At 38.1% G+C, this 10394-nt stretch overlaps 1 protein-coding gene across 3 annotated transcripts in view; it reads right to left on the bottom strand.

The window, feature by feature from the left end:
* The window catches only part of LOC103468281 (syntaxin-binding protein 4), a 65116-nt gene that overhangs the window by 9942 nt on the left and 44780 nt on the right, over nucleotides 1-10394 (bottom strand). For all 3 annotated transcript variants that reach the window (XM_008415239.2, XM_008415241.2, XM_008415240.2), the window contains exons 9-12: nucleotides 5186-5292; nucleotides 4844-4985; nucleotides 4421-4493; nucleotides 278-366 (exon numbers count right to left, since the gene is read on the bottom strand). In XM_008415239.2, coding sequence (XP_008413461.1) covers nucleotides 278-366; nucleotides 4421-4493; nucleotides 4844-4985; nucleotides 5186-5292 — 411 coding nt within the window. The remainder of the gene's footprint in view (nucleotides 1-277; nucleotides 367-4420; nucleotides 4494-4843; nucleotides 4986-5185; nucleotides 5293-10394) is intronic.

Genomic DNA, 10394 nt, shown 5'->3' with positions numbered 1-10394 from the left:
TGGATGGATGGATGGATGGATGGATGGATGGATGGATGGATGGATGGATGGATGGATGGATGGATGGATGGATGGATGGATGGATGGATGGATGGCTTTGTGTTTGTGTGGCTTTGTGGCTGGCTATCACATCAAGTTCCTGTAGCATGCATAAAGGTTTGTTATAAACTGACAAAATGTTGGAAAGTTTGAGGTGTGAATGCTTTTGTAAAACTTATGAGTTATTTTTATCTCTATTTAACTCAAATTCATTCTCTAACCAGATGACAGCACTCACCAAGTCTAACTTGTCCAATTTGAGGCGAATGTACGGGTCAAGTGTTATTCTGGGTTTCGTCCCTGTTGGAGACCTTTGGCTGGTGGAACCTGTACAAAGAAACACAAAGATCAATTAAAAATAGATAGTTGACCTGAGTCTACAACACAGCAGACTCCATGTTATGAAAATATTCACATACCAAAATATACGAGCTAGTGGCTTTTAGGCAGAATAAAGAAAGTGGATGTGAGGACATGGGACACTTTTAAACAATGGGAGGAAAAATGTCATTGGATTATCTGCAAAATCAGCAGGGAGGTAGCTGGCTGTGGTGATAGACATCTGTGTGTGTGTGCATATGTGTGTGTGTGTGGGTGTGTGTTAGAGAGAGAGAGAGCGAAGGGGGGTTGGAATAAAAGCAGATGATTAAAAGGAGGGGAGTAGAAGAAAGATGGATGATTATACAGATGAGAGAGGGCAAAACAACATGAGTAGGGAGGGAGGGCAAAGGGCCAATGCCTAATATTAATTTGATGACTTTGTCCCAGATATGTGAAGCTGAATACGAGAGTAATAACACTGTGAGAGAGAGAAAAAGAGAGAGAGAGGCTGGCTGTATCTGCAACTTAAACTTTACCCCCTACTCAGAGGATCCCTGTTTTGACCCGAGTCAATAAGCTCAACAATGTCTGGTGATATTGATGGTTTGTTACTCAAGGTTTAGAGACTAACTGAACACATATCCAATGTCACAGTAGTGAAGAAATACATAAGTTTGTACCTATATGTGAAAAAATTCTGGTGAACAAATATATTAATTAAAGGTCTAAAATCTTGTTGGACAGAACAAATAATAGCTGTTCTCATAGTAACAGTGGAGCATTAATTATTAGAGTAGTTTGGTTGAGGTGTACCTCAAGGTTTAGTTCTTAAATTCCCATTAGCTTCCACTTACATTTTTCATATTCTTGGTGGACATGAACTACTTACATTTTTATGCATGTGTTACTAATGTGTATGTGATTTTAATGTTTACAGGGCCCAATATTTTAAAAGAAAGTTAGAGTGACAATGTGTCCGATCGATAAGGGCAGATCTATTCAGAGTAATTCTATGCTGAGTGGTTTGAGCAGCTTCATGCTTTATTATTTTACCTTATATTTAGAATTCTAAATCATTTGAAAGGTTTTTTACATGTTTGACAAAGCTTGTGAATCTATTGCTGTGTTTAAGCGTGGTGCACTGGTGCGGATTATCAAATACATTTGCAATTTAGTAAATTAATGATCCTATATGTGGAAAAATATAGGTACAAAAAAAATGTTTTGTCAATTCAGCACTGTTTTCTGTATCGGATTGGCATCCACCGATACTAAAGCTCAGATATCTGCATTGGTACTGAAAGTGAAAAATATGAATCGTTGAATTCCTAGTTAACTTTGCAGAAATGACCAGAAATGACCATACTGAGCAGGTATGTAGATCACATCAGTGTTTTCCACTGAACTGAGTAATAAGTCTGAAAACCTCAAAGCTAAGACAGGGCAGGGAAATCCCGTAGTAGCCATGCGGGATCACCTGGTGACATCTGTCTCAGCTAGCAACTGGCTCCTCCAATAAGAGGCTGCAAGAGTGTTAAGTGGACAATGCACTTAGGATATAACCTTGGCTTGGGTAATCCCAGGCAATAGGATTGGAGCAAGCTGTTGGATGGCTTCCAGCCAGAGACCATAGGCCACAAACTTCACACTCAAGCTTCTGCTCTCTGGCAAATATTTGAATTATTTTTAATTATGAAGCACATTTTCTCCTATTAAAATTTTTCACTCCTGTCCCAAAAGATCTTGTTTAATATATATTCCTTACTGCAGTCAGAGTTTATCAAATGGCAACATACTGTATATTTACAGCTGGTTCTTGACATACGTAGATTGTGCAGGCCTGACTGGTGTTCTTTGATTATATGCAGTATTGCAAATAAAATCCAGAAATATAAACAACAACCTTCAGAGGGAATCTGAAACTAAGGTATCAATCTTAGCACATATTGATCCAATAATGATAATGAATTGGTATCGATCATTTCAATATTTTGTATTGATCTGCCCACCTGTAGTTTCTGTGCTCAACACAGTACTGAGACTAACCTCACCAAAGCGTTCAATGACATCTACATGAATACAAACTGAGGGAGAACCACAGTGTTGGTTGTGTTGGACCTCAGCGCAGCATCTGACACTGTTAACCATGACATATCATTGAAAAGACTGGAGACTTGGGTCAGACTCTCTGGTACAATACTTGACTTGTTTAAATCTTATCTAAAGAACAGGGCATTATATTACTTGGCATTGCATGGCATGGTATGTTATGGTACCATATCAAACTATATGGTATGGTATGATATGGTAAAATATGTGGTGTGGAAACTGCATTGTAAACAAGTAAACATTTATCAGAAACCATTTTCAAACCTTTCATTGGTTGGAGCTGTAATGTTTAGATTTTTTTTCTTTAGTTCAAATGTCAGGTGAAAAACACACAGACTGATGGGTAAGTTAAAGTTACATGTAGTTTTACCCCTGACATTACTACATTTATAAAGTTGAAAAAGAAAAAAAAACGCAGTCGTGTATGAAACTGTTTGAATGTGATTGCGCACAACATTGCCCACTCTGCATGGGATCTGTCTATCTGTTTTTAGGGCAGTATACCATAAATCCTACTGAATATTTTTGTTTGTGAAACATAATCCAATTACAGCACAAGCACATGACTAGAATCCCTCACCAGAACTGATGCTTCCCGCTCTGATCTGGTACATTTAGTTTGTTTACATGCTGATCGATTGATCTATACTCAATATGCATTCATGTAATAATGGCTGTTAACTTACACTTTCATTCTCCTTAATAAGAGAAAATTAGATATTAGATTAATTATGCTGCTGTACCTAATTGATTAACTGTTGCCTCTGAGCATGGTAACATGTACACAGCTTGCATCTTAATTCTTCCTCTATTAAATCATTAGTAAAAAGTAATTTTAAGAGCAATGTTTGTTCATATTCTATTATTATGCACTTTTTATTGCCTCATCCTTGATTACTTTAAGGCCCCCCACTGTGATGCAGTTTAATTTAAACACAAATCTCTCCATTCAGTCTAATCCGGTGTGCGGGAACAAATGTTTTTTTATGCTCAGATCAGACAGTTAATCTAATAACCGTCTGCTGCAGGGGCTTAGAAATCAATTCAAATTAAAAATCAATTCAAATTCAAAAATTCTTTGTTGATCCCAATGGGAAATTAAATGCTGTTGTAAATCATATTAATTCAAATTCTTCAAAGAGTTCTTGTAGATGGTGACTGGAAACCATAACTCAGATGTGGCAGATGTTTAATACAATCTAAATAAGGGTTCACAGTTTCTTTGTTAAAGAGTGTATTAATTAAGCAAAATGTACTTTTTTGAGCTTCATATCATGTTATAATGCCCCTCCCTCATCAGACGCACCTGGAGTGTTGCTTTGATTCTTTCATGCATGTTTGGGGACCAAAGCACTGCCTCTTTACCCAAGCAGTTCTTTGGTAGGTGTTAACTTCGCTGGGGTGTCGAGTGAAGCTGACACCCCGCCCATGAAAAAAATTCCAGCAAATAGACTGAGTGGTTAGTGTTCCGTTTGTGCCGTCAAAATGTTATTTTGTTCTGCTTTGGTTTCTGAGATGTTAAAAAGTATTTTTAGGGTCATCCAGGGATCATCATCTCCCCTTCTTTCTCCAAAACAAACCAAAGTGAGGTACGTTTTTAATGCTTTGTTTGTGCTGGTTTGTGCTGTTAATACAGTCATTTGTGCAGCTTTCATTTATGAGATAATATAAGTTGTAACGTCACCATCTCCACCATCTTGCCCCAAAACAAACAGACAGGATGCTTCATAGGGTTGAAATAAGATGTATAACTGTCCAGTTTGAAGGATATTGCAGTTGTTACCATAACAACACCTTCCTAAAATCCCTAAAAGGGCTTTCTTTCTTTTTGCCAAAATCATCTTTTAGCAAAAAAAAACAAAGCAAAACAAAAGACTTATGCCATTATTTTAGGAAGGTGACGATAAGTAAAGCAGTGAAAAACTGAAAATAAATGTCGCTTCAGTTGTACCTGAAATATGAATATCTGGAGGACAGATGTCTGGAGACGGTGAAGACACTAGAGCTGGCTCCTCTGCACAGATCTGCACCAAAACAACCAAACAGAAAACACTGAAATGGAACCGTGTAGCGATGAATTGTAAAAGACATCAGTGCCTTTGAGAGCAATGCCTTAGACATGATTAAAAAGCCCTATTCTAGCAGCCCTGAACATCAGGAGCTCATTGCTGTATCAGTGGAAAGAGAATCAGAAAATATTTTCAAGCTGTCCACGTTTATGTCCTATAATTTCTGAAAATGTCTGATCATTCCTAAAAATCTGATTCTAGAATTTCCATTAGTTTCACTGAAAAACATTTCTTCTTTTACATACGTAATAATACACAGCGTTATGTGGCAACACCCTGACAGGACAGCGACATGTGGAGCTGACCTCAGGTGACCTGATGTGAACTTTTAGGCGTCCAGAGTTGTAGCTGTTGCCGGCGGCTCGCTGGACTCCGTTGTGGAGCGACGTGCTGCTGGGAAAAAGACCTTTTCCTGGGATGAAGGCGATTTCCACTGTGTTGTCTTGGCTGGAGATGGAAAAAAAAAGTTAAAAGAAGTTATGAAAGGACTGCAAATATAAAAGCAAACATCATCAGCATAAAGGCACAGACAGCTGCATTTTAATCTATACATAACTGCACGTCTACTTTGACCTCTATTTATTTGATTACCAGCTGCAGTTACTGCAAGGCTTCCTTATTTTTGGACAAATGTTGTCCGAACCCACCTGTATTTCACTTTGTTCAGCATGCCTTTTGCCTCCTCATGAGTTACACCAATCAAAGACTCCTTGTTGATGGCAATGAGCTGATCTCCCGGCCTCAGGCGGCCATCCTGCACAAAGAGAAAGACGCTTTAAATCCAGTGGGGTTGGTGGATATTTATAAGCTCTTTTACTTTGACGGCTGATTCTGTTCAAATAGATTTCCTCTCATTCTTTTAGCAGTGCCTGCGCTGGCCCTGCAGGATTCTACAGAGCATACATGCTAAAGCTAACATGTAGGTGTTCCTGTGTCTTCCTCTGTTTATTGTCAAGTATGTTTGTACTTTAATTAATTTGGATCTTTGGATCTGGGAGATCTTGAGTGTGGAGATTATCTCAGATTTATTCTATTTAGGGAAACAGCAGTTTCTGATTAGAGTTAAACTTCACCGGAAAAAGAAAAGTGAGTCGACTAAAATGCACTGCCTTAACTAGTCAAAAGTAATTAAATCCAAGAAAATATGTTGCATTTATTAAGTTGCCATGTTAAGAAAACGTAAATCGACCATATGTGGCAAATTGACGAAACGTTTTCTTTTAAATTGGAGACCCATTCTCATTTTTCAGTAAGTCTTGAATTCATTTTGTTCTTTATCTCTTTAAAAGACCCAAAAATCATTTAAATCAAACTGAACTGAACTTGTCTGAACTCGGTCGTCTGAAGTGAATTTTATGTTTCACTGTACATAAAATTCTGGTACAGTAAATTTTATGCACCAGAACAACATAAAGAAATGTATGTAAACCTGAAGGAAAATGTTCAAATTAAATGCAATGGATTTAGATCTGAACTTTGACTAGACCACTCTGACCCACAAATATACTGTGATGTAAACCAGAGGTGTCCAAGCATTTTGTGAAAAGGGTGAAAATCATCCACTTGAAAACCCTTGTGGAAAATAATTAATTAATTTATTTATTTATTTTAAATTCAGAAATGAAAAAGGTGAAACTAAAAGTTTTTTTTCATTCTTATCTGATCAATAAACTAAACAAAATTTTTGTGTGAAAGCTACAGAACAGATTTTTTGTGTGTAAGCAGATGTGAAACAGAGGCAGTTGCCAATTTCAAGGTCACAGATACAGCTGCAATGCAAAGTCAAATCTCTGTCGCATTTGACATATACAGCATTTTTATAGCAACTGAAAGTAACAAAGCTACTTGACTGAAAATGACTCTATGTGCTACTTTGTGTTGATCTGCCACAAAAGGAAATATATTAAAGTTTGTGTATGTAATGCGGCAAAATGTGAAAACGTCCAAAGGATGTGAGGAATGTTCAGAAATACAGAACAACCTAGAACCCTGTCAGAGGGCACAGAGTAATGTCATCTGAAGAATTTATTTAGTGTTTCTTTAACTAAAGTCGATTCAGACAGTAACTTGTTACACACTTGGAGTTACACAGCTAAAGTTCAGACTCCAGTAAACATTCATAGTAAAAAAAAAAGATGATCACACCACAACAGGATGACTACAGTTTAAATAAATGCATCATTTCATGATCTTTCTGCTGACTTATCACACAGACAATCTCATGTCATGAGACGCTGACTCTCATCAGGGAGGAAACCCAATCATAGCTCTGTCTTGTTCTCAGGAAAAAGTGCTGCTTGAGTTTAAGGGACTTCATGGATGAGTGTTGACGTGCAGTTTTGATTTGTTTTGGCCTGTCCAGCTGGAGATGGAAGATTTTGAATTTGTAGGTCAGATGGGGAAAAAATGCTGTGAAAGAAATCCAAATCTCTGCAGCACTATGACTGGAGGATAAAAACAAACGAAGCTTAGGAGATTTTCCCCATTCAAAAATGTGTCGTGACATCTGCTTTCAGTAAAAGGGGGAAAAAAAGAAAAGAAAAAGCTTTCAAAGCTTTCTGGTTAAACCGGCATCAGACTGACCAGCACCTCCTCAACAGAGTTGTGTTGAATTATCAATAACTGTGTTGCTCATCCTGAGCATGCAAAATTGTAAGGCAAAAATTAGGGCTGCACCGATTGCAGTTTTCTGGCCGATCGTCGATTACTATCTTTAAAAAGCCTGACTTCTGGATTCCAGTTTTGGCTGATACCGATTTTTTTTTGTCTGAAATGTTACTAAATGTAGCAAATTTAGTAGGCAACAGTGAGGTGACTGTTGTTAACTGGAAACATTTAGACACGGTCTGGTGGGTCAGTTAGTCAGTCAAACCTCTAAGAGGAGAGCAGAAACAGATGTGGATTTTTAGATCTTTGCTCAGGTAGATAAGATCGGCTTCACATCTATCAGCCGATTATCCAAAATTAAGGAAATTGGGGCCAATTTATCAGTGTAGCCTTAGCAAAAATATAAAATAAACAATAAATCTTATTTTTCTTTTAGAAATCAAATGATGGGAGTCCTTCTGTTTTATCAGTGAGGATAATTTATCTCTGAGGCATCAAGGATGCAAAAACTGCATTGATATTGTGGTGAGAAATCACTTTATAACTTCGCTTCAGTTCTTTTCTGCATCTCTTGCTCCAAGCAGACAGCAGACTGTTCAGGAAACGGTTCATTTCTCAGTTGTTCAGTTGAACTAAAAATATTCTGAATACAAGCCAGGTCCCAAACCTAAAGGTGCGTCCGGGCCATGATGGAGGGACTGTGGACGTCCCTGATCCATTCAGCTTTTCTGTGAATGTTCTCATCTCAAGACTGTTTGACACAAAAACGCAATAAAAACACAATTCTTAAGAAATGCTCCTTATTTCCACCTAACTGAAGGGAACATGTTTTGGGAGGTAAACACTGCTTTAAAAACTAATTCTGATCCTCTTTGTGTCTTGAATCCCCCCCCCCCCCAAAAACTCATAATATATTCAAACATCTAAACAAGAAGAAACAGCTTCTTTAAAGCAGTTTCTTTAAACACACAAGCACAGATCCCTGTACACACTCTCTCTCTCTCTCTCTTCTCCTTTATTCTCCTCCCTCTTGCTTGTCATGTTGCCCACATTTGACAGAGTGGGTGGACAGAGAGGCGAGGAGGATGGGATTAACATGAGAGAAGCAGGGGAGGCTGCAGAAAAGGGGTGATATGTGCAAATCCTGAGAGTGCCTGGGATTGCTTCAAGTCCAGTCACTGCTCTTTATTATGGGATGTCTGCTTTAAATGTGGGGAACAATTCTGAGATCCAGAGATAAGTGAAGTTTGACAGTGGAGTCTTCCTTTAATGAAGACCTGGCTCTGCAGGGGTCAGGTGGTCTGAGGACGCAGAAGTGCTCCTGCAATGTGAGCCCCGCTGCCATGGTTACGATTTTACTACTGGTGGCAATAGTGATACATCTTGAAAGGAAAAGGTTAGTTTTTAATTGACTGAAACTCAAATATTATATAGATTCAATGTACATAGAGGGAAATATTTCAAATATTTATGACTTGTAATTAAGATGATTATGGCTAACATGAGAAAATGTGGACATTGTGAAAAAGGTAAATATTAAAAACTCATGGAGTCACAATCAGCCAATTATGAGCCACAAAACTACAAATCTGTCATTATGTGCTACTTTGTTGGTCTGTTACATAAAGTCAGAATAACATATTGCAGTTTGCGGTTGTAGCATGTCAAAATGTGGAAAATGTAAACATGTTTGTCACTGTAGTTTAAGAAATAAGGAGGATTCCTGGATGTGGGAGGAGATCCTGAGTTTCACGTCTTAATGTTATTGTTAAAACCTGATGGGGTTTTGGGGATTTTTATGTCTTTGTATTGTTATTTATGCTTCACCCCGTTCATGTTGATGTTTTCTGCTTAGTTTATTCTTGTTTATTTGTTCTTTTTTTAGGAGTCTTTGCTTTTTCTTTAACTATATTTTTTCCTTGTGTCTCTTTAAAGACCGTTTGTCCTGTTTGCATTTTGCCTCAAACTCACATTCTGTGCCACTAATGCTCATATGCAGAATAAATAAAATAACATTTAAAAAAGCTTTATTTAGTGAGACAATATGTTCCCTCTTGTCGCTTTTTTTGTTTTACAATTATAACTGATGTGTTTTATTTACAACCCATGCTGAGGACACAGCAGGTTGAAACAGCTCAGTGGTTCTGCTGGTACAGTTTGCTGCCAGAGTTCATTTCAGTCGACTTGTTTTCAGCCTTTGGCACCTTTTTGTTACAGCAAAATTTAAGAGTCTGATGTTTACAAAGCACAGCAATTTGCATCAGCAGGCTTTTCCTAATCCTAATTTTGAACGAGCCGCAGTCATAATGAGCTCATTAAAGCCCGAGACCGAGGCATGAATTATCTGAGAGGTCGAATCTCTGGGGCTGATTAAACTGTCCTTCACAAATAAACCCTGACAGGAAAGTCGGGTGTTGGAGTCTTCCTTCCACTAACTTCAAGTCAGTAGTTTACATTTAGAAACTCTTGAGCGAAAAAAAAAAAAAATTATCATACTGAAAACTTAACTCAAAGGACAAACGACAAAACACCTGATCTGATCTCTGTGTGGGCAGGACCTACCAGGGCTTTAGGGATAAATTACACACATTTCAAGTATTTCTTTTGTGAATGTGGCTATGGTTCAGTAACACTTACTGGTACATTATTAGTACAAATCACTATTCATAGTGAAGCCCTGTGATCTCAGGCTGGATGAGTGATGCGTTTGGCCAGAGTGGGAGGGTCAGAATCAGCAGTCTTTGACCAAGGCATTGCTCTGCAGAGTTTACACTAATCTGAGGCAATAGCTGCAGAGGTCTGCACCTGCACTCCATCTTCCCTCTCCTGTACTCCCTGAGTGTCTCTTCCATCCGCAATGGTGAAAAAAAAATATCTTTGCACAGAAAGAGGTCCCTCATGGCTGCGACGCATCCATCTCAGTCCTGCTTCACCCAGTTGCTGTCATGGTTCCAAAGTCAAGGCTCAATGCATAGAGTTGGCATATCTTGCTCAATGTATCAGTTTCCTCAAGTAGCAAGATGTCAGTTTGTAGGAAGCTAACTGCTAGCGATGTCCGAGAGAAGTTGTGTTCCATAGGGGCAGGGGTGAAAGTAGTTTTCAATTTTTGGGGGTTCTATGACCAAAATCAATCAATCAATCAATCAATCAATCAATCTATCTATCTATCTATCTATCTATCTATCTATCTATCTATCTATCTATCTATCTATCTATCTATCTATCTATCTATCTATCTATCTATCTATC

The sequence above is a fragment of the Poecilia reticulata genome, linkage group LG8 (genome assembly GCF_000633615.1).
Source record: "Poecilia reticulata strain Guanapo linkage group LG8, Guppy_female_1.0+MT, whole genome shotgun sequence".
NCBI classification, from domain to species: domain Eukaryota; kingdom Metazoa; phylum Chordata; class Actinopteri; order Cyprinodontiformes; family Poeciliidae; genus Poecilia; species Poecilia reticulata.
This window is presented reverse-complemented; position numbering and strand designations above follow the sequence as displayed.